Below are 24,659 nucleotides of genomic sequence, written 5' to 3'. Positions count from 1 at the left end.
ATAGCGATACAAATACTCCCCTCTCTGACAATGAATGCCCCTCTGCGTTTAATGTTTTTTTTTCATGGATTTTCAACCGCGAGAACCATACTAATGTACCTGATGTTGCTGATTATGACTGGCAATTTATGGAAAATATTGAAATCTCGGTGGAGGGAATTGCATGTCTTATTAATAATTTGAAGTTATCTACTTCATCTGGCATTGATAATATTAGTTCCAAGATACTAAAATATACCATTTCTATATCCAGTAACATTCTGTACCATATATTCAAGCAGTCTTTGTCATAGGGACAGCTGCCCAATGACTGGAAAATGGTCAAAATCATACCCATATTTAAAACTGGGAATAAAAACTCCCCGGAAAATTACCGTCCAATTTCATTGACCTGCATTTGCTACAAGATGCATAATTGCTTCTCATATTTATAATCACCTAGAGTCCAATAATTTCTTTTTTCACCATCAACATGGTTTCAGGAAAGGATTATCATGTGAGACACAGTTACTCGAATTCACGACTGACCTGCACCTTAACATGAACAATAACCAGCAGACTGATTGCATTTTCCTTGACTTTTCTAAAGCATTTGATCGTGTAGCTTATTGTCGCCTTATTGCAAAATTAACTGCACTTCGAATTGACGCCTTCACTCTAACATGGCTTCGTAATTTTCTTTAGAATCGTCAACAGTTCACAGTAAATAATATCGCTTCGTCTCCTACTTACGTTACTTCTGGTGTGCCTCAGGGCAGCGTTTTGGGCCCTTTACTCTTCCTAATTTACATAAATGATTTGCCACTTAATGTTTCTTCTCGCTTACGTATTTTCGCTGACGACTGCATTATTTACAGATCAATTAACAGTACTGACGACCACCTGGCTCTTCAAAATGACCTTAGCCTAATTAATAATTGGTGTAACACCTGAATAATGGCTTTAAATGTATCAAAATGTCAGGTAATTTCTTTTAGTCGTAAGCGTGACAACTCACATTTTTTATACATCAATAATAAAGAATTGTTACGTACAGTATCGTATAAATATTTGGGTGTTCACCTAACCGAAAACCTCTCCTGGACCGACCACATTGCAGCCGTTTGCGCAAAAGCTTCAAGGACATTAGGTTACCTACGTCATAATCTGGGTAATTCACCTTCCAACATCCGCAAATTGGCCTATCAGACATTTGTTCGCCCGCAGCACAAGTATGCATCATCCATTTAGTCCACACATCCTACATAGTTAATCGACATGCTTGAATCAGTCCAAAACCGAGCTGCCCATTTCATTTCACATAATTACATATAGCCATCACTCCAGCGTAACGCAAATGAAACTCGATCATTCCGTACAGCCTTTAGTTCTTCGCCGTAATATTGCTCTGTTATCCTTGTTTCACAAATATGCTTATAATGCCACACAATCCACACTACATATCCAGATCGCCTCGAACACGTCTCTCCGATTAAATAACCGCTTCAGTTTTGCGCGCATGTATGGTACGACACATGCTTTTAACTTTTTCGCGCTCCCTACGGCCATTCGCTTGTGGAACAATCTGCCTGATCACATTGCTTCCGAGTCAGATCAAGAAAAGTTTCGTCATCTCCTACACGAGCATTTTTCATAATAGCACTTACAAATCACTTTATCTTGTTTTCTTACACTTGGCAATGTGCTTCGAACTTCTTGTGATTTTTTTTTTATTGATGCATTGCTATCCCGCTCCTATGAATTGCTATCTTATGCTGCGTCACGTGTTCACTTGTACGCCCTGCATATATTATAGCTTTTTTTGCGTCTGTTTCCCTAAATATCCCTTCAAGAATTGTACTCCCTGATATGTTCATTTTTCGTGTATTTTACTTTCTAGTATTAGTACCTTACGTTAAGTTTTACTCGTGTTATTTCCTTAAGTGTACCTTTATGGCCTTTCATTACTTCAGTTGTTCCTTTTTCATGTTATTGGTAGTAATGTTGATGAGCCCTGCATTGAGGTGTATCTTTTGTATTACACTTTAGTAAGTAAGTAAGTAAGTAATCTTTATTACACTTTACACTTTACACTTTTACTCTTTTTTTCCCCTTGATTTTGTAACCCCCTTACACAATGCCCCCATAGGGCCTGTAAGGTATTTTAAATAAATAAATAAAAATTCCCATTTTGTGAAGGTAAATTCTGCGCACCTCATACTTTGTGATCGCGAACATAGGGACATGCTATATTTTTCTTTTATAAGTTAGAAGAAAGGGGGTTAATTGAGATGCCACATTTTTGTAAATCATATCATAAGAAGCCAACAAGGACACCAAGGACAACATAGGGGAGACTACTTGTACTTACTAACTGAATTAAAGAAATTAGAAATACATGGCAATGAAAGGGGATGAAAAACAACTCGCCACAGCTGGGGAACAATCCCACGTCTTTGCATTAAGCGCGCGATGCTCATAAATCAGTAGCATGTTACATTGATGCTACATTTGGGTGCACTATTACTTTCTTACTTTAAGCCCGCGTAAGTTGGGTACGCTTAGATTGGGGGATGCGTTAGAATCACGTAAATACAGTACATGCAATATGTAGATATGCTTTGCTGAGATAACCCCTGGGTCAATTTGAATTAATTTTGTTGCATTTTAGAGACAAAGATAAATTCTAGTGAATGTTGGAAGTGTAATTTTGACATAAGGCCTGAATTTTTTTTTTTTTTTGGCATGAATTCGTAAGTCTGAAAGAAACTAAAAGCATGGAGTTTTTACAAACCCGTAATTCTGCACCAAGAACAGGTATCACAGTTCTGTAAACTGCATCTGTTAGAACATCCAAAGCGGATAATCTTCCTACATTAATTCTATCAGATATTATACTATTAGATGCAATTTACAGAATTATGGTTATGATTTCATTTTTCATTGCTGAGTTACAGAGTAATCAATTTTATAGTTCCATTTTAAGAATATTTACGATATAGAAACATTTTTATTAAGAAATTGACTGTATAAATAAAAATTTCACTTGTAATAGTCACTAGAACTTAGCTTTTTCTTGTAAATGCAACAAGCCTGATCAAATTTGGTGCAGTGGTATTAATTCTTACAATAACTTGTTACAATGTTGACTAGGGTTTTGGAAAAGTCCTACACAAATATCAGTGATGTACTTAAGAGCCATGTATAATACATACATCAATTTCGTCAGCTTTAGATCTACTATTAGATGCAATTTACAGAATTATGATTATCGTTTCATTTTTCATTGTCGGGCTACAGAGCAATCAATTTTACCATTCTGTCTTGTGAATATTTACGATTTTCAACAATTTTTATTAAGAAATCGACAGTTTAAATAAATGTTTCACTTATAGCAGTCACTAGATCTTAGCTTTTTCTTTTAAATGCAGCAAGCCTAATCAAATTTGGTGCAGTGGTTACCAAGAAAAACAATTCCTCCATTACCATGTATTCCAATAGGAGGCCCCAAGCTAAGGCTTTCTCTTAAATGACATTCTCTGCTGTAATAAGGATAATTGCAAGGATCGACAAGGTCGTTTCTGCAGTATCACATGCACTACACAGTTGGGGACATTTTTGCAGCAACACAAGCTCATTGTAGCCAGCAAGCACTGTGCATCAGCTAGCATAGCCAAATTTCATTTTTATATGTGACGAGACTGTTAATTTATGCGAATCTTTTTAAAATGAAAGACTGTGAAGTGAAATGCAACTCCATCTAAATGTCGTCCCTGGATGGCAGTTGCGTTTCACTGCAAATTGCCAAAAAAGAAAATTCAGGAAAATGATCAAATGAGCCCGTAGGGTGTCTACCAAGTTGACATTTCAAATTCCCTTAGTTTCCTAGGTTTTCCCTGAGTGCCTTCGCAAAATTCCTTGAGCGATGCAGAACTATGTTTTATGTCAAGACGGGGTGAAACCATATCCCCCGATGCTGTCACTCTCTAGTCAGCATATGAAAAAAAATTTAAAAGAAAAATGACTTAATCCAATTTGAATACTAAGGAGTAGTGTTTACGTTATTCAAAAAGAGAATAGTAGAAGGGAGGGGTCAATAAAATGCATAGCAAATAAAATGTCTTCGAAAAGAATTGCAAATCAAGTCAGACATTCTCAAATACGAATAAAAAGGAGATGCATACAGAAGCAAATATTTTCGAATATGAGCCATTTCTATCAACTGATAGCAGGCTCAGTGGCATGAGGCCCAAACTTCGTCACAATTGAGATTCTCCCTCAACAGCTCGTAAGATCAATCTCAACTGTCCTGACATACTCTCAGCCCGCGCACGACGCCTCATGCAGTGTTGTGTTTCACTGCTTTAAAGAGTTTATTTTGGTTTGAATGAGGGACACCTGCATCTCGGGATCAGCCAACAATTTGTTTTTTGAATTCAAGCTCCTTCAAAACAGCGCCAGCATGCCTCCTTTCCCTTTCATTCCTCAATGCGTAGGTCCTTTCTGTTTTTGTCCTCCTTCCGCACCTCATTCGCCCCACAGACCATTTGAAGCATCTTCTTGGTCAGTTGCACAGTCCACGTCCGATTTTTTCTAACTCCCTAGGGGCCACGAAAACGTCCGAAAAATAGGCCAGTTAAAAAAAATAAATGCATGTCATTTACTGCCCTTAGGGGCTCAAACCTGCCCTTAGGGGCTCAAACCGCCACAGGCACATTAGAAAACGCTCGGAAGGCATGTCGGTACACGTATTAGGCATATCAGTGGTGGTACTGTGACAGAAAATACCGGGTAATCGCATGTATAATTAAGGTATACATACTGTGTACAGTGGCAATAGCCCATTCCCACGCTTGTTATGCTTCACCGCAATACTTTTGCACACGCTTCACCAAGTAACATTTCTGTACAGAGGCGAAGCTGACTTTCATGAACCGGCATTATGCAACGCACCGTGCTTTCCAAGCTTCTAGACCACAAAGGCGTAGTCCGTGCCACTGCTTACAGCAGCGAATTTCTTTTCATTAATAAACATGGCACCCAACGGCAAGAAGCTTCATAGCAAATGTCGAAGCAGCTATGCCTAGTGTTGCCGTAGTGGTGGTTACGACTGCCAGCGGATCTGCGTGCGAGAGCACCGGTTCGAGGCAGCGAGGTAATCAAAACGGCAGTGGTGGTGGCTTTGATTAATGCCATTTCGGACCTGTAGTCACGGCAAAATGTCCGGAAAGTCGAACGGCGAAGAGTTCTTGCGTCTGAAATTTCTGACGTTCTGATACATTGACACTATGGGGTACGTGGTGGTGCCGCAAAGCCGTCCAAATTATCGGGCATCCGAAAAGTCGGTCTTTGACTATACACTGGCAACTCCTTCAGCCGACGACAGGACGTTAAAAACAATTCCTTACGATTGCTATCTGTTACTCGAGCCAGCATTACTGCAACTTTCGACCCTTTCAATAAAATTACTGCTAATTTTCCCTGATAGAGGCAAAAATTCCCTGAGTTTTCCCTGAGTTATTCTAGACTACTCAAAATCCCAGAGAATTCTCGGTTTTCCCGGTTTTCCCTGGCCAGAAGGATATGTGACCAGGAACATGATAAAAACAGCTCACTTAGTCGAATCCCAATCTGTCAAGTTATTTCAGCCTGATGCAATGCACATGCCCATCCCATATGAGCCACTTGCATGCCGACATTGCTAGGTGGTTGTTTACCAGCCAGTGAGCAGATATGCCACATTTCTAGATGCCTTCTCCACTGCTTCCATTCAATACAAGCGAAACTACACAGCACAGAGGTGAGCACAAATGTGCGAGCGTTTTGGATTAGACGTACCAAATCCCTGTGCAGGACCCAGTTCGAGTGCAGGTAGTGGATTCCATCCAAAATTTGGTAGAGCAAAGACTTGACCATGCCACGTGGCACCAGAACCTGCTTCTTGTTGGCCTTGGCTGTCCGGTGGAACTTGATTATGTGCTGCATACGCAAGCCACGACACGTCTGTTACACAGAGACTATGCTTATGGCACTGCAATTCTGCCATGCACCCAAACCTGTATCGTTATTCAGTGCTCACAAGAACAAAACCACCCAGCTAAGACTTGATTCCACTGCCAAAATACGACTAATGATAGTGATGACTACAGTCGACTAGCAACAGTGATGAGGACAAAACGGAAAGCGACAGCACGGGCAATTCAAGCCCGACAGTGGCAGAAGCTGCACGTTACGTCAGCGACGAGAACAGCACCCCGCAATGAAAAAGGCGCCCTGCGACTTCTGCAGCGCTACCGCCCGTGTGCACGGAGAATATGCTATGGCAAAGAGGAATCTGCCATGCAAGTGTTTGCCGAGAAGAGGGGGCTGGCCGAAAAGCTGGCTCGCAGCTTCAGTAAGTTTGAGGCCGCTGTCATCGCTGCTAGGCCACCGCGGCATCAAATGAAAATAACACTTTTGTCGCATGAAGTGAACAAATACTGCATGTCTTTTTCCCCTTTCATCGCACTCTCTCTGAGTTTAGTTTTTGACAGGTATGTGGGCAATCTCATGCTATTTCAGTTAAGCAGTACTACCATTTAGTACGTACTTTTTCCAAGCTCCAGCCAACTACGGTTTAACGAGGTTTTACTCTACCACTTTTAGTTTCATAGCACCAGACATGTCGACGAATGAAAGCAATCCTGGCACTGTGAGAAGACAGCATGCTTGGCACTGTGCCAAGAATGCCATTGCTCATAGACGCCAATGCATCTGGCAGCAAAATCTGTGAAAGTGAAGGTACACCGCCGAAAGAGATCATTCGAGAATACACTTTTTTCGGCTACTTGCATAATAAGTCGCTCATTTTCTGCCAAATCCAATACATCAGACTCCTGAGAGGCTGAGCAATGCATAGTGTTGTTTTATTATTTAACAGTACATTCACATAACTAAAGAGCATGTTCATGGAATATGTTCCCTGGATATTATGTTGTTGTTTTTTTGTATTAGAAGGGTTCTGCTGTATTCTAAATTTTAAATGCAAATTGAATTGTCATTGGTATTCATTTCATAATTCCATTTGAGGATTCATTATTTGAAGTTGTCAAATATTCATTTCTGGTCAAATATAAGGGATAACAACACTGGAGTGTACTGGAAGGAAGAGAGCTACATGTGGTTGCTGTTCTGAATGAGTCTGCAGCAGGGAAGCCGTGAGTGCTACAGAGAGGCACCAATTATTAAGCAAATGCATGGAGAAGATAACTTCCGTTCAATAATTTCCAGACAATGAACAGAGATGCCTCGCTTTTAGGCATCCTTCAAAACTGTTTTCTCAATTTAAGCAGTTATTTATTATTTGGACAAGCAGACCATGTTTACATTCCTTTAAAACAATGTGTGATGATGCAGTACCGCACTTTCCTCTTTCACTTTCCAAGTATCTGGTAAGATTCACTATGCACCAGATATGATCACCATTCAATTGATAAATCACAAGCTCCTCAGTTGAATGGACATACTGTTCTACATTACATGTCTCAAGTGACGTAAATAAGCCTGCTTGTTGTTTTACCCAGCAGACTATACACAGCCTTTAAATACAACTTCCTTTAGAAATTCAAACAATGCTGCTTTCACCTGGTTCTTTTATAACTGTTCTGGCAAAAAAAGCTGCAGTAGAGGTAGCTCTTCTTTAAAGACCACCTGACATAAACAGATCTCAAGTTGCCTCTCAATGTCTAACTGAAGAAGTACTAATAAAAACGCAGAAATCACTTGTGCCAAAACACACAGTCCAAGTGTAACAAGTGCAGGCGAAATTCAAGAATGTGCAGTACGTAGTGGAGGACACACAGCCATGAAAGTCCAGCAGTGCTCAAAGTGTGCAGTTGCAGGCAACATTTCGCACTGGCTTTATAAAATGCCTTGTCATGACAGTGCTCCTCTCATACCAAAGATTAAACAGGAACTGCACTATAACACACAGGGTGTTTATCCTATAATGACATGCCCGCATTTTGTGAGGTGGAAAACACCAGGAACAGAGAAGATGGATCGACATGTGTGATGGTGTGATGGCTCACCCACAAATCATGTTCAGCAAAGTCAAAAAGGAGGTAGACTTTTCGGTCATTGTGCGAGAGGAACACTCGTTGCAGACTGATGACATTGGTGTGCTTCAGCTCCCGCAGCAGCTGCAAGGAACACAAGACAATGGATGAGCGCTGAAGTGTCACACTAAGATGCAGCACATATGGCTGCTTAACAAAAAGCTACAGAAATTGGGAGAACTGTCTACCAATGCATAAGCATTGTTTGGCTCAGTTGGAACTTTGTTTTTGCTTAGCGTTGCTTTCTTGCCTTTCCTTCACTGGAATTGTACCAATTGAGCCAGAACACAAGCACACCTCGACGGAGCAGAGCGATCGAAAGGGAACACCAGCAACCGCAGTAGCACATGAGGCATTGCATGAGGGGAGAGTGCATCACCACGATGCCATGTCACCCTCGCTGTCACTCTCGCAAGCCTGTATTATGCGCATGTTTCTTGTCCATGCAAGCTTTCGCCTGCATTCTGACTGCGCCTCGTTGACCCTTTCGGGCTCGATTTTTTTGCCATATGCGACTGCTCAGGGTCATTTTTTTTTTTATTGCAGATTCCAATTTTTCTGAGGGGCTTATTTCGAAAAAAATTTACCATAATTTTTCTGGTGTGACCGTAAAGTGAAAAAAAAATATTTTTGCGTTGGTATATACAGTCGAACCTCGATATATCGAACAGCGCGGTGATCGCAAAATAGTTCGATATAGCCAGAATTCGATATATAAAATCACGTAGAAAACGCGTCAAAAACTAGCACAAATCAATCAATGAACCAATCGTGGCGCAATAGATACTCACATGAAGCTTCAAACAAAGTATTTATTTTGTTTGCTGAAAGTACTGAAGCAGCGTAGCCTACTTCATATTGGCAACCGTGTGCTTGACCACGGCGTCCTCAACATAGTCCAAACGGTTACGCTCGAGTCGCCCATCGCCGCAAGCCGCACCGCACGCTTGCGGTCGCGCGAAAAATTGCACGTATCCAGCACTTGTGCACAAATTACCGTTTACACTGTGTGCACAGTGTATACCTTACACATCGTAAACCGAAATTTGTGCACAAGTGTTTGATACGTGCAATATTTCGCGCGACCGCACGCGTGCGGTGCGGCTTGCGGCGATGGGCGGCTCGAGCAAACTCCGCCACTGTTCCGGTGCTGTCGTCACCGCCAACGAAGTCCTCAATGCACATGCTGTGTGGCTCAGCACCGACAAAGCGCTCCAACTGGCTCCACGGCCGCCTCGATCACGCGCGCACGGCGGGGGCAAGCCCCGCCGTGCGCGCGTAATCGAGGCGGCTTGCCCCGCCGTGCGCGCTTGATCGAGGCGGCCGTGCTGGCTCCAAGCCGCCGCGTGTGTACGCCGCCACGTTCAAATGGCGCCCTCGGCGGAACCGATGTGGGCAGCTGTCGTACGCAGCCGTCCGGAATAGGGTGCCTCGATGTCCTCCTCGCCCGCCGCTCCGGGCAAGGAGGACATCGAGGCACCCTAGTCCGGAAAGTCCGGAACGCCCATCGCGCCGCCGCTATCTTCGAGAGTGTTGCGGGAAAGCTCGCCTCCTGTCAACAGAGCGCACTTGGTCTGGGGCGGCGGAGTTCGATATATCCATTTTACATCCGGCCCCGTTCGAAATAAAAAATTAAAAATGCATGCGATTTTCCACGTGATAAAGAAAGTGTTCGATATACGCAATAATTCGATATATCCGTGTTCGATATATCGAGGTTTGACTGTATGTACTGTTTATTCATGAATAACAACAATAAAAAAGGGGAAATGAATGAAAAATTTGAAGCATTGTTATACACATAGTTCAAGGCTTAGAAAATGCGCACACGAGAATATTTTGCAAGTGTTAAATGTTCCTGCTCTTACACTAATATTTACGTTCACAGCGTAATCGAACTGCGTAGGTGAGCGCACTCAAGAAAACTATGTCGTTGTGTGCCCATCAAAAAAGCAAAACGTGGGACAAACTTCTACTAATCTTCATCTTATCGCCAACCAGAGGCGATTAGTTTTCGCGAGTCTTCAAAAAATAAAAGAAAAAGCATGCACAGCAGCATCCTTCCTATACGCACCCCTGTGAGCACTAAACGAGCGAGAAACAGGCAGTCACCCTTTGAGCGATTTGTAACGAGATAGCCATCAGTATTGCGAGTTCAAGATGCCGAAACCACCCGCAGAACAAAGCCCAAACCGCCGCCCGCCTGCGCGCGCGGTAGTATATAGATGCACCGGAGCAAACTAGCTCTAAAACAAACCATGCAACGAAAACCGAGAGAGGGAGGCGTGAGAAAAAAATTTCCTATATTCCCACATAGTGGCAGCACATGCCAAAAAAGAAAAAGTTAGGAAATTGGTTCGCTTTTTAAACGTACAGACGGCGCCATAAATATGCGGCATCGACCATTTTGGACTTGTTCGCGGCGCCATATATTTACGTCATTGACCCTGAAAGAGCCCAATGAAAACGTGCCAAGGATCTCAATGTGCTCGCTTGCCTGCAAGGCGTTCGTAACTCGATGGATGCTCCGCTGCATTCAATTGGACATTGGGCCACCCCAAACTCTCAACTTGGGCCACACCCAAATTTCAAGTTGGCCCATCGTCAAATTTAAGTTAGCCCACCTTCGAATTTCAAGTTGGCCCACACCCAAATTTCAGTTGGCACACCTTCAAATTTCAAGTTGGCCCACACCCAAATTTCAGTTGGCACACCTCCAAATTTCAAGTTTACCCAACCCCAAATTTCAAGTTGAACCACCCCCAAATTTCAGTTGGCCCTAGTATAAGCTTTCCCAAGCATTTTCTAGGTAGCCCTATGTATCTCTATGGGATTCTCTTTTTATTTTCTTGCTTTAAGTTGTTCCTTATCGCTTAAAAGCTACCAATTACCTAGATTTAAACTATCACAACGATTAAATGTCTTAACCTTGCAAATTATGCATTTTTGTGCAGATACAAGGCAATACACTTTCTGAGTGACCAGGCTGGGGAGCTCGCCAAAGAATGCTTATGCATTAATAGACTGTAAGTGCATCTATGCAATAAATGCCCAATTCAAAGAATATGCATCTGTGCAGGAGGTACTGATGATGGATGAACCAAGAAAACTACAAAGCAGGGCAGAAACACCAATGACAGCACTATAGTGAAAGTTACACAAGAACAGGGTGCACAACGTCACGGCATGAGTGGGAGGTGAACTTGATACAACACTGTACTCTTATCACAATGACTTTTACAAAGGTTTATAAATGTGCACATGTTCCTATTTGGTATCGTGTTACTCATACAGCTCTGCTTTTATTTTTCTTTGCCGATTATAAGCTTACATTGATCAATGTAAAAATAAACAAAAGCAAATCACAGATCATTTTGCTGCCACTTGTAACCCAAAGCTATGTTCCATGCTACCTTTACTTGTAGCATCCACAGAGCAGTGCCACACCGATCCACAAGCTCCTAACGTGTGGGAGTGAAAATGCATGTAGGTATGAAACTTGCATCAGATTTCCTATAAAGCGACTTCAGGTAAGGCGCAACGAGTGGTGGCTAGTCAACGGCGTTAAACTGCTCGATGTGTTTAGCTCACTTACTGATGTCTAGAATAAATTAATCCACGTTCAGAAAAAAATGATAAATTGTAGATGTTGTGCTTGCACAGCCTACAACACAGGTAGGTGCGTCGCCCCTTTGTTGGGTACCTTGCTTCACATGCTACACCTTTATTTTTTTCTTTTGCCCATCTTGCACACACTGCTCCGTATGCCAAGCTCATTTCTGAGCTAACTACTAGGTGGAGTTACATGTCTGCCAAACTGTTTGCATACGCAGTAACTGATGCTTAAAACTGTCAATCAATGGTGATCAATTTGACTGGGTGTAGTAATGAAAGAGCTAACCCAAAATTGTGTACTTCGCTACCTGCTCTCGATATGACAACGCCCACTCTTCTTTTAGTGGCTAGTGATTGTCTCCTGTGACGATCACAGGGTCAAACCTCATTATTCAACCTTTGTCATCTTAAGTACTGAGTCGGGCACATGGGTTCTCATGAGTAAACTAGATTCCTGTACAGCTCTTAGTCCCAACAGCATACCAAGTCAAACACTCAAGTGGTGGAGCGCATACATTTTGAATTACTTAGATGTGACATTTAACAAATCATTACAATGTAAAAAACTGCTCAAGGACTGCAAATCAGCAGATCTCACACCGAAAGATAAAGCTGGTGATTGAAGTAGCGTGCATATTTACAAACCAGTGTCACTTTCATTGGCTGTACAATACTCGAACATGTAGTGAAATTGGGTTTTATTGAGCATCTTGACAAAAACCATGTTTTCCCATACACTGAGCATAGTTTTCACTTTGGTTTATTCTGTTTATTCAGCACAATGAAGTTCATGTAGTTCACTTATAACATCGCATAAGGACTTAACTCTGCACTGATACAGACAGACCCACTTACATGGATAACCATACTGGTCTCAACAATATATCAGATATAACAATGAGCAGCCAATGCGCCGTCAATTTTGGTATGTGTTCTATGACAAAATAAATCACTTACTACATGCTCCCTTACTGTATTATGGTACGTTTGGACTACGTACGTAATGTGCAGATATGTCGCAAGAAACGCAAGCGCAAACGCTATATCGCAACAAAATTGTTCAGACTGCAACATACGAAGCATTAAGAGCGCAACAGTCATCACCCACGCAAGCGTATTTGTTCAAAGGCCCACTACATTTGCATTTCACACAGACACGACAGTTATGATGTGGCCAACACGCGCCGCAGTTTCGGTTTTAAATTTTCCATGACGCGACTTCCGGCATGCACAGTTAGAGCAACAGCCATGACTGTGTACGCGTGTGTACATTGTTCAAGCTGCAATGGTGCCCGCATTTCTCTGGTGCCTTCGCCTAGAGTTTTTTGGTGGTTTCGCCATGGTGAAGTCCATTGAGACGGAACTGGCCAGCACATGTTTTGATTGCCCGGTTTTAAGCGTAACATATGCAACTTACAATGTGCACGACAAGATCTTAACGCGAGTAATGCGTGATACAGGCTTTTTGACAGATGCACGCTTTGCTAACGTGACAACCATCTGAACAAACCTTTACTGTTTATAACAATTTAATATGGCTACTGGATGTGTGCACATAAAGAAAAAAAGAGTGCAAAGTTCTGTAAAAGAAAAGCCCCAAGATGCCGCACCCACCTGCATGCTGCACGCCTTCGCCGACCCACCTTTGAGTCATGCACCTCACACGGCAAGCCTCCGTCACATTGACCTGCCCCATCACAGGCCTTCTGTCTCCTTTCCATCCCTTTCACGTAGTCCACTTATTTATCAGAGGGGTAGAAGGGAGAAGGGCACGCAAAGCTAGCAATGATGCTTAGGGCGATGCAATGAAGGTTGGGAGGTGCACAGCACAAAGGCAGGCATGCCGAAAGTGTTGGGTGGCTCATTCCTTTTCTCTTTGGTGCAGACACCCAGTAGTCAGGTTTAATTGTTAGAGCCAACAATGTGGCATAGGAACATTGTAGTAAGCGCTTTATTTTACCATAGAACACACCATAGAGCTGCCGTGGCCGGGATTCGATCCCGCGACCTCGTTCAATTTGCGAATAGAATTATTCGAACATTCACTATTTGATCTGATTCAGTAATATTAGAGTATTCGTACACCTCTATAAAAGATATCCTTGCTGGGTGAACTAAATGTGAAAGTGTACGCCTCTTTTTTTAGTCTGCTCTTATTTTGGATTGGTAAGTTGAATAACATTTTTTTGCCCATGTCGAGGAACGTGTTGTGGTGCTACACTTGGCAGTTAAAATAACATCGCAGGGCCTCGTTAAGGAACAGCCCTCGTAGATGAAAGTGCCTGATATCAAAACAATGAGCTGCATGCAGGCCATCGAAGAACAAAGGCATAACTTACAGCAATCTCTCTGCAGGCTGACATGGAAATGCCTGTGCCTTCGATTTGCTTCAGCGCATAGTCCCTATTGTCACTTCTGTAACAAGAGAAACAGTTCACAGGATCAGCAAGAAGACAAAGATTTCAAAACTCGTTCCCTTTAATCGTCTAGAATTGTCGCACACAGATTATGGGCACAGTCACCGCTACTGCCACTGTGCATTTGTCTACAAGCCACTGAACATGTAGTCAAGAATTTGACAGAATACCGTCTGGTCAGGTAAAATCATTTCTATGGAAATCATTTCTAGGAATGAAGCAGATAACTGACCAAAGTGAAAACAAAAAGTCTTTCCAACATTTTCGCGTGGCTAGTTAAACTAACTTAGCCTTCACAACATCACCTCATTACTAAAGACCAGATCACAGGCAAATTATTTTTGTTCCCCCCGCCAGGGCACCTACCTTTTGATGAATGAGCACGAATTATGAGTTAATAAGTGGCTTAGCATTGACTTTATAGTTCCTCTGACTTTTGCACCTATAACCGCCTATTTTTGCTTTTATCACTTAAAAATGCCTTTTTTGGGCACCTTTTTATTGCTATAGCCATTATAGGGACACTCCAAGTGAATTTTCGCCATTGGCATCGATGTCGCTGTGAAGTTCCACAGAAAGTCCAGGTGCGGTAAGATCGCACCCCATGTGCCTATATGCTGTAGGTGCATAAGTGGGCCGAGAAGGACGGTGGCCTGGTGCATGCTGTCTACTCGCTAGGGGAGGGAAAGCAGATATGGAGCACGGCAAGCTCACGTCTCCTCTTCTGGACTTCCTGGCCACGGCCAGACACGTCCAACCACAAAGAGCACATGCTGAAATTAGGGGCAGCACGAAGGGCAATTCGCTCATCGCTGCTCCTGCTCTTCATCCCACCAGCATTCTGACAGCGGGTGTTCACAGTCATCGAGAGAGATCGGTTTGCTTGGGTGCGCATGACTCCGTCCTTGGTAATTTAGTTAGTAAGAAAATGTTCCCTCCAATTTATACAGTGAATAAAACTATGAACCCTACTTCACACAGTTGACTAATGCAGCAGGACTTTGTTCATACGTCTTGAAAAAAAAAAAAATGCGACAAAGATTGTACCAACTGGGTGAATGTACAATCCGAAGTAACTAAAGAAATTTGACAGACTCAACTATTGTTGACATCTGCTTAATGCGAAGCGTCGCGCAGATCATTGCAGCACGAAACGCCAATGTGCATCAAGCTGGTGGTGCTTCGGCGGCCCAAGACATGTTATGCTGTTTTCCTATTGTGTGGTATTTTAAGAGGCCAAAAGGAAAGCATAAGGAAATTGAGCTGGTAGGCGACGCCGGATGCCACCAAAGCGAAATAATCCAAACGTGCCGCCGTTCCCAGCCGCAGGCGGCACGTTTGGATTATCGCCTACTGAAAGTGTGCAGTATGCTACCAATGGCACTGCACGCCATGCACTGTAAAACAAATAGGTGAAGATGCTTATCGCAATAGATTTGGCGGCGATAGCTACAAATGCGGTGCGTAACGGCCCGGGCGGAGACATGCTGGTACCGGAATAAGAAGCAGTATACAGGCCGCTATATACAGTTCTCAATCGCACACAGCTCGCGCCTATTTTTGTTCACGTGGAATCAAGTCGTTGCAAAACATATACGATTGCAGTCTGCAGCAGGGAGGGGCAGTGCATTTGAATTATCGCCAATAAAAAGCATGTGCTTCGCTTCTAATGGCCCCACACGCTGTGAAACAGATAGGTGAAGGCACTTATCGCAACAGAATTAGTGGTGATAGCAATGAATGCCACTTGCGACGACCCCGGAGAAGGTTTGCTGGTACCGAATGAGAAACTGAGTGCACGCCGGCGTTTTCACGCGAGACAGGAGGGCAAGTGTTGCGGTGAAGCTGCCATGGCAAGCAGCTATATACTGTTTTCGATTGCATGCACCTCATGCATTTTCTTGTTTACATGGGATCTAGTGGCTGGAAAACGCATCATATGATCACAGTTCGGCGACGTACTGAACATTGCTGCCGAAAAATCGTGTTTTCCGGGAATGTATGAACTGGTAAAAAATGACTGTAACTCTATTGGGTCATCTTTTGTGTTCATTGCAAACGTTGATGCTAGGAAAATGTACGTAACGGGAACGCATCAATGAGGTTCTACTGTACTTTGCTACCACTATCAGTGCTTCGCATTTCGGACAAAACTGCAACTTTTCTTTGCTATTTTTTTTCTTTGAAAGCACGGCTTATTATTGACACAAGACTTGGAAGCATTAACAGACACTGCTGCTAATGGCAAATGCACCTGGCAATGCGACCAACCAAATACGGCGGACCCGGCACTGCAACGATGCTGACAAGGCACCTGCTCTTAGTTGTGCAGGTGTTGCTGATCCTGGCGATTGTTTCACCGCCTGCGCCCCTGCATATCTACCCTGCAGTGGTGCAGGGTTGCAGCGGTGGCGTAGAGGTAGAACACCCGCCTCGCGTGCAAGAGGTCCGTCGTTCGAATCCCGGTGCCGTGCAATTTTCCACCGGACTAAAAAAAAAAAATCCGCGTGTTGATAAAATTGCATCAACAGGCCTGGAGTGTGGCCTGATCCCGGTGACCAGAACCGGTAACACACTCCCTCACCAGGGCAGGATTGGCCACCCTGGTGCAGTACTTGGCCACAAGCTTCTATATGAACACAACAATCAAACCTTGGCCCTCAGTCCCCAGCAGCTGCGAAGCAACTGACCACGGCGGCGGTCAAACCTGCGACGCTGCAGAGAGTGCCAAGAATCCCAGGCCGCCATTGGAATATGAACCTGGCAACGTTTAACGCTAGAATGTTATCTAGTGAGGCGAGTCTAGCAGTGCTATTGGAGGAATTAGAGTGCAGTAAATGGGATATAATAGGGCTCAGTGAAATTAGGAGGCCAAAAGAAGCATATACAGTGCTAAAAAGCGGGCACGTCCCGTGCTACCGGGGCTTAGCGGAGAGACGAGAACTAGGAGTCGGATTCCTCATTAATAAGAATATAGCTGGTAACGTACAGGAATTCAATAGCATTAACAAGAGAGTGGCAGGTCTTGTTGTGAAACTTAATAAGAGGTACAAAATGAAGGTTGTACAGGTCTACGCCCCTACATCCAGTCATGATGACCAGGAAGTCGAAAGCTTCTATGAAGACGTGGAATCGGCGTTGGGTAAAGTCAAAACAAAATACAGTATACCGATGGACGACTTCAATGCCAAGGTAGGCAAGAAGCAGATGGAGACAAGGCAGTGGGGGAATATGGCATAGGCACTAGGAATAGCAGGGGAGAGTTATTAGTAGAGGTTGCGGATAATGAATACCTTCTTCCGCATGCGAGATAGCCGAAAGTGGACGTGGAAGAGCCCGAACGGCGAGACTAGAAATGAAATAGACTTCATACTTTGCGCTAACCCTGGCATCATACAAGATGTGGACGAGCTCAGCAAGGTGCGCTGCAGTGACCATAGGATGGTAAGAACTTGAATTAGCCTAGACCTGAAGAGGGAACGGAAGAAACTGGTACATAAGAAGTCGATCAATGAGTTAGCGGTAAAAGGGAAAATACAGGAATTCCAGATCAAGCTACAGAACAGGTATTCGGCTTTAACTCAGGAAGAGGACCTTAGTGTTGAAGCAATGAACGGCAATCTTGTGGGCATCATTAAGGAGTGTGCAATAGAAGTCGGTGGTAACTCCGTTAGACAGGATACCAGTAAGCTATTGCAAGAGACGAAAGATCTGATCAAGAAACGCCAATGTATGAAAGCCTCTAACCCTACAGCTAGAATAGAACTGGCAGAACTTTCAAAGTTAATCAACAAGTGTAAGACAGCTGACATAAGGAAGTATAATATGGATAGAATTGAACATGCTCTCAGGACGGAGGAAGCCTAAAAGCAGTGAAGAAGAAACTAGGAATTGGCAAGAATCAGATGTATGCGTTAAGAGACAAAGCCGGCAATATCATTACTAATATGGATGAGATAGTTCAAGTGGCTGAGGAGTTCTATAGAGATTTATACAGTACCAGTGGCACCCACGACAATAATGGAAGAGAGAATAGTCTAGAGGAATTCGAAATCGCACAGGTAACACCGGAAGAAGTAAAGAAAGCCTTGGGAGCTATGCAAAGGGGGAAGGCAGCTGGGGAGGATCAGGTAACAGCAGATTTGTTGAAGGATGGTGGGCAGATTGTTCTAGAGAAACTGGCCACCCTGTATACGCAATGCCTCATGACTTCGAGCGTACCGGAATCTTGGAAAAGCGCTAACATAATCCTAATCCATAAGAAAGGGGATGCCAAAGACTTGAAAAATTATAGACCGATCAGTTTACTGTCCGTTGCCTACAAAGTATTTACTAAGGTAATTGCAAATAGAATCAGGAACACCTTAGACTTCCGTCAACCAAAGGACCAGGCAGGATTCCGTAAAGGCTACTCAACAATAGACTATATTCACACTATCAATCAAGTGATAGAAAAATGTGCGGACTATAACCAACCTTTATATATAACTTTCATTGATTACGAGAAAGCGTTTGATTCAGTCGAAACCTCAGCAGTCATGGAGGCACTGCGTAATCAGGGTGTAGACGAGCCGTATGTAAAAATACTGAAAGATATCTATAACGGCTCCACAGCCACCGTAGTCCTCAATAAAGAAAGCAACAAAATCCCAATAAAGAAAGGCGTCAGGCAGGGAGATACAATCTCTCCTATGCTATTCACAGCGTGTTTACAGGAAGTATTCAGAAACCTGGATTAGGAAGAATTGGGGATAAGAGTTAATGGAGAATACCTTAGTAACTTGCGATTCGCTGATGATATTGCCTTGCTTAGTAACTCAGGGGACCAACTGCAATGCATGCTCACTGACCTGGAGAGGCAAAGCCGAAGGGTGGGTCTAAAAATTAATCTGCAGAAAACTAAGGTAATGTTTAACAGTCTTGGAAGGGAACAGCAGTTTACAATAGGTAGTGAGGCACTGGAAGTGGTAAGGGAATACATCTACTTAGGAAAGGTAGTGACTGCGGATCCGGATCATGAGACTGAAATAATCAGAAGAATAAGAATGGGCTGGGGTGCGTTTGGCAGGCATTCTCAGATCATGAACAGCAGGTTGCCATTATCCCTCAAGAGAAAAGTTTATAACAGCTGTCTTACCAGTACTCACGTACGGGGCAGAAACCTGGAGGCTTACGAAAAGGGTTCTACTTAAATTGAGGACGACGCAATGAGCTATGGAAAGAAGAATGATTGGTATAGCGTTAAGGGATAAGAAAAGAGCAGATTGGGTGAGGGAACAAATGCGAGTTAATGATGTCTTAGTTGAAATCAAGAAAATGAAATGGGCATGGGCAGGACACGTAATGAGGAGGGAAGATAACTGATGGTCATTAAGAGTTACGGAATGAAAACGTAGCAGAGGGCGGCAGAAAGTTAGGTGGGCGGATGAGATTAAGAAGTTTGCAGGGACAACATGGCCACAATTAGTACATGACCGGGGTAGTCGGAGAAGTATGGGAGAGGCCTTTGCCCTGCAGTGGGCATAACCAGGCTGCTGCTGCTCATGATGATATCTACCCTCAGGGTGGCGCTTGTGCGGTTGCTGATCATGGCCAACGTGGTTCCGTCGACAGCACACGTGCTCAGACCTACGTGCCGCCTTCACACAGTTGGCTGCTGGACGGGAAGCTCATCCCTTCTGGGACGACAACACCGGAAGAAACGCCCATGCCCGGCTTCTTCATAAGCAACGCGCAGATGGTCTACCACTTTAGTGGGCAGTGGAGCAGCGCTTACGACAGTATGCTTCATATGCATCATTTCTTCGCTCCTCAGGGGCGTAACAATTTGGCTTTGTACGCTAGACGGAGTGACAATCGCTCCCTATTGCTGCTCCCCTGCCCACTTGTTTTCTTCGATAGTGTGTGCGACTGCATTAACATGAGTCTGCTGTTGTTAAAATGTGGCGATGTCGAGGAAAAACCAGGGCCTCCAAAACCACAAAAATCAAGCCAAGATGTCGTTGCTTCTAATAGTGTTAATGAGCTTCAGTCCGATGAAATTAGTTCTGTCCTACAAATGCTAAAAAACAAAAGAAACAACAGGTGAGCTTGCCAAAGGCCAGGTTGAGTTAAAAAAGGACGTGAAGGATGTCAAAACAAGCCTAAAGTTATTGAAAGCAAGCTAACTGACATTTACCGCCGCCTAGAATCGCTCGAAAAAAAAATCCAAAATGCTTGACAATGTCCCTAGTGATTTGGTCAAAGTGCAACAATCAGCGGAAAGCCTGGAAAAACAGCAGGTCGCCCTTATAGCTCGTCTGGATGATCTGGAGGACAGGACAAGACGTAACAACTTTATTTTTTATGGCATACCTGACTCCCGTGAATCATGGCTGCAGACCGAGCAGAAAACTATCGCTGCCTTGTCTGCGATGGAACGTGATCTGCCACCGAACTCGGTTGAACGCACGCATCGTATCGGAGCCTTTTCAGACGGGAAGTGCCGCCTCATCATAATGAAATGAACTAACTTTAAGGTCAAGGAAACCATACTTTCCTTGGGCAGCAAGCTGAAAGCTAACAAAGTTTCTGTTTCCAAGGGCTTCTCGCCCGCAACAAGGCACGAAGGAAAAAGCTTATCGAATTTGGTAAGCGCCAGCCCAATTCTCGCCCGTTTCAGATAAGATTTATTAAGCTTTTTACTGGTAGGCAATCCTTCCTGTACGACCCAACGAGCGATTGCGTCAAGCAAATCAAGCACGCACTCCCTGATGGCGTGGCCACAGCGGTCAGTTCAGGCAGTCCCTTTGCTACGTAGGAACACGCGAGGGGTAGTGGCGTTGTTTCATCAGCACATGTCCCAGTGCTTCTCGCTAACGTATGAAGTGTGATAAATAAGCACGAAGCAATTAACTCTCTCGTCGACAACTGCGGTGCCAGTATAATCGCTCTAACTGAAACGTGGTTGCATCCTCAGGTGTACGACTGTGAAATTTTGGGCGTATCCCGCTTTCATATCTTCCGTTGTGATCGCATGGCTGGCCACGGTGGAGGTGCACTGCTTGCCTTTTCGAAATCTCTGCCTTGTCATCACGTTACCTTTCACACCAACCTAGAAATAGCGTGCGGCTGCGTTGACCTAGGCCATCGAAAATTTATTTTCGCCGTTTGTTACCACCCTCCCTTTTACCCGTTTTCTTTCACTGCCAAACTTCATGACGCACTTCACACACTTTTTGTGCTGCATCCAAAAGCACCTGTTATACTAATGGGGGACTTTAACTTCCCGAATATAATTTGGAATGCTGATCCACCTGCTTGTTATCCATATTCTTCAAAGCGTAATGAATTTCTTGAGTTTTGTTCTTTATTTTTTTTAACTCAACTAGAATCTGAACCAACAAGAATTTCAAAGGGGATTAGACTTGATATTATGCTCTCATCCTGACCTTATTATGAATGTTTCGTGTATACCTGGTGTAAGCAACCATCTAGTTCTTTCATTTAACATACGTCACCTCTGTCAAAGCCGGCTGTTAAAAAAAGTTAATATATGACTACAACAAGGCAAACTTTAATGATATAAACTTGGAATTATCTAACTTCCTTGAACTCTTTTTAAGTAACTTCAATGATCGCACGGTAGACAATAACTGGATCATATTCAGAAAAAAAGTACATGAACTAACAAATAAGTTTATTCCGTCGCGTATAATATCGTCAAATTCTAAGGCGCCTTGGTTTAATTCCCACCTAAAGAGGCTTTGCAATCGTAAAAAGCGCCTGTACCACATCGCAAAAAAACGTCGCTTGGCATCTAAGTGGGACGCTTACAAGGACGCCAACGAAGCTTACATAGCAGCTAAAAAACTCGCTAAAAGTATGTTTCAAGAACACACTTTGCCTACAATACTTACAGAAGACCCGAAAAAGTTTGGCGCATCATAAAACCTTCCAAAGATGATACAATAACCTTAGCTGATTCTAGTGGATCAAAAATACCCGACGCTGAATGTCCCCGAATCCTAAACTCCGTGTTCTGCAGTAATTTCGTTCTATGTCCTAATCCTGTGTTTCCCACCCTAAATAGCTGCAATTACCCGGCTATGGATTTTATTAGAATCGAACCACTTGGGGTAGAAAATGTAATTAAAAATCTAAAGATGTCGACAAACCCTGGCCCAGACCTGGTCACCGCAAAGTTTTTGAAAAACATTTCTGTTTACTCATCTTTATTACTTTCAAAAATATTCCAGCAATCTTTGGACACCCATCAGCTCCCTGCAGACTGGAAAATTGGGAAGGTAGTTCCACTTCACAAGTCCGGCAACAAATGCTCACCTCATAACTACCACCCTATTTCCCTCACTAGCATTCCTTGTAAATTACTCGAACATATCTTGTTTTCTCATTTAGTTAAGCACTTAGACGATAACTCATTCTTCACACGCGCACAGCACGGTTTCCGCAAATGTTTGTCCTGTGAAACACAACTGCTTTCGTTCACTCCCGATCTTCATCTTATTCTTGATAAAGGTTCATGCGCAGACTGTGTTTTCTTCGACTTTGAAAAGGCTTTCAACAAGGTATGTTACAAGCTACTCATTTTTAAACTTAGTAAACTAAATCTTGACCCTAATCTGTTTGCATGGCTAGAGCACTTTCTTCTTAATCGATCCCAGTTCGTTGCATTTAATAACCACTTCTCTACATTTAGCCCTGTTGAATCTGGCCTTCCTCAAGGATTAGTGTTAGGCCCTCTCCTTTTTTTAATATATATTAACGACTTACCCAATGAAATTTCTTCTAACATTTATCTCTTTGCCGACGATTGCGTTATTCTTCATGAAACTTTTGACTCCGCTGATACTAATATTCTGCAAAACGACATTAACGCTGTCTGTAACTGGTGCGACTTGTGGTTAATGAAACTAAACCCATCTAAGTGCAAAACCATACGTGTAACCCGCCGTGAACTTCCTCTTTCGACCTATTACCTTAATAATACTGCCATGGAAGCAGTTACATCCTACAAATACCTGGGTGTCTGTTCAACCTCTACTCTCTCCTGGTCTTTACATATCGACAGCGTAATCAATAAAAGTAATCGCATGTTAGGTTACATCCATTGAAACTTCTCTTCTGCACTGTCATCATTAAAGTTAATTTTGTACAAGACGCTAATTAGGAGTAAAATGGAATACGCTTCATCAATTTGGGACCCATATGCTGAGACACTGATCCAATCTCTCGAACGTGTTCAAAATAATGCCTCGCATTTCATCCTAAGCAATTATAACTGCACGGCTAGCATAACTTCTATGAAAAACATCCAATTCCCACCACTTTCTGCTCGTCGCAAATGCTCTCGCCTGGCTCTGTTTCATAAGATATACTTCCATAATTCAGATCTGCGTGATAATCTTATTTCATCCCCAACCTACATATCTCCTCGCATTGATCATCATCACAAAGTTGGAGTTTTGCAGTGTCGCACTAGAGCTTGTCATGAGTCTTTTCTTCCTAGGACGTGTCAAGAATGGAACCACCTTCCCGCCGCGTTGATTGCTATTGAGGACCAGGCACAATTTCGTGCGGCCATAATCAACACCATCGCTTCGGGCTTCACATGTCTATGGCTACATCACTTGCTGCCTTCTTTGTTTTCTTTGTTTTGTAACTTTTTTTTTTACCCCACTCCCCTCTGTAATACCTTGTGGTCTTGAGGGTATAATAAATGAAATTAATGAAATGAAATGAATGAAAAGCACTTTTGTAGGCAAAGCTTGCGTGGGCCTCTCACCATCTGCCTGATGCTCTTCGGCAGTGGGTGGCACACAACTACATGTTACATTCAAGGCGGGGATTTGAGGGAGACAGGTGCAGCACTGAGGAAGGTGTACTGCTGACTGCTGCTTCAAAGGACTTCTTAGACTCCACTGTGCGTGTGCAAGGTGGAAGCATGCGAAGTTCACTAGAAGTACTGTCGACTGTAGTTACGTGGTCACCTTTTTTGGGATCCACCGACTCTTTTGTGGTTATGGAGATATACCTGCTAGTGGCGGCTCACCTGAACTTCGCAAAAGACCAGCAACTGACTCAGCTCCCCTGCGATAAACTCTGCCTATCACACAGCTGCCCCTCGCACTTCAGTTGCTTTTTCGCATCGTATTTGGTATTTCTCGTGCTCGCTACACTTGATTTGTCAGTGTAAGCAAGGAAAGCTTGGCTATTGAAGATACACTCTATGTGCTCATAGTTTCAAGACAAACACAAAGCACGTAGGCTGCAGTACGTGTATTGAGAAAAAAGTGGCCTCTCATCTGCCTAGCAAAGCTCTGTGAAGCAATGGCTTGCACAATACGGCTGCTGCCTTTCAAATCTCACTAGTCAATTTTCTTACCATGAAAATGAGCTAAACGCATTGAATGCATAAAACAGGTTGTTGTTTGTGAGCAGTTTATAGTGCCTATTTCAGCCTCTATAGTGGCTAAACTGAGGCTTTAGGTGCATGTTTCGAGTGCCTAAAGCCCAGATTTCTTGTGCCTAAAAATCCAGCCTCTGATGATTA

The 24,659-nt window shown here is 43.4% G+C and overlaps 1 protein-coding gene across 4 annotated transcripts in view; it reads right to left on the bottom strand.

Moving 5' to 3' along the window:
* The window catches only part of LOC126523402 (cyclin-dependent kinase 8-like), a 275,486-nt gene that overhangs the window by 230,154 nt on the left and 20,673 nt on the right, over nucleotides 1-24,659 (bottom strand). For all 4 annotated transcript variants that reach the window (XM_050172023.3, XM_050172024.3, XM_050172025.3 and 1 more), the window contains exons 3-5: nucleotides 14,030-14,105; nucleotides 8,049-8,159; nucleotides 5,818-5,958 (exon numbers count right to left, since the gene is read on the bottom strand). In XM_050172023.3, the coding sequence (XP_050027980.1) occupies nucleotides 5,818-5,958; nucleotides 8,049-8,159; nucleotides 14,030-14,105 (328 nt within the window). The remainder of the gene's footprint in view (nucleotides 1-5,817; nucleotides 5,959-8,048; nucleotides 8,160-14,029; nucleotides 14,106-24,659) is intronic.

This window comes from Dermacentor andersoni, chromosome 6, assembly GCF_023375885.2.
Source record: "Dermacentor andersoni chromosome 6, qqDerAnde1_hic_scaffold, whole genome shotgun sequence".
In the NCBI taxonomy this organism is placed as follows: domain Eukaryota; kingdom Metazoa; phylum Arthropoda; class Arachnida; order Ixodida; family Ixodidae; genus Dermacentor; species Dermacentor andersoni.
This window is presented reverse-complemented; position numbering and strand designations above follow the sequence as displayed.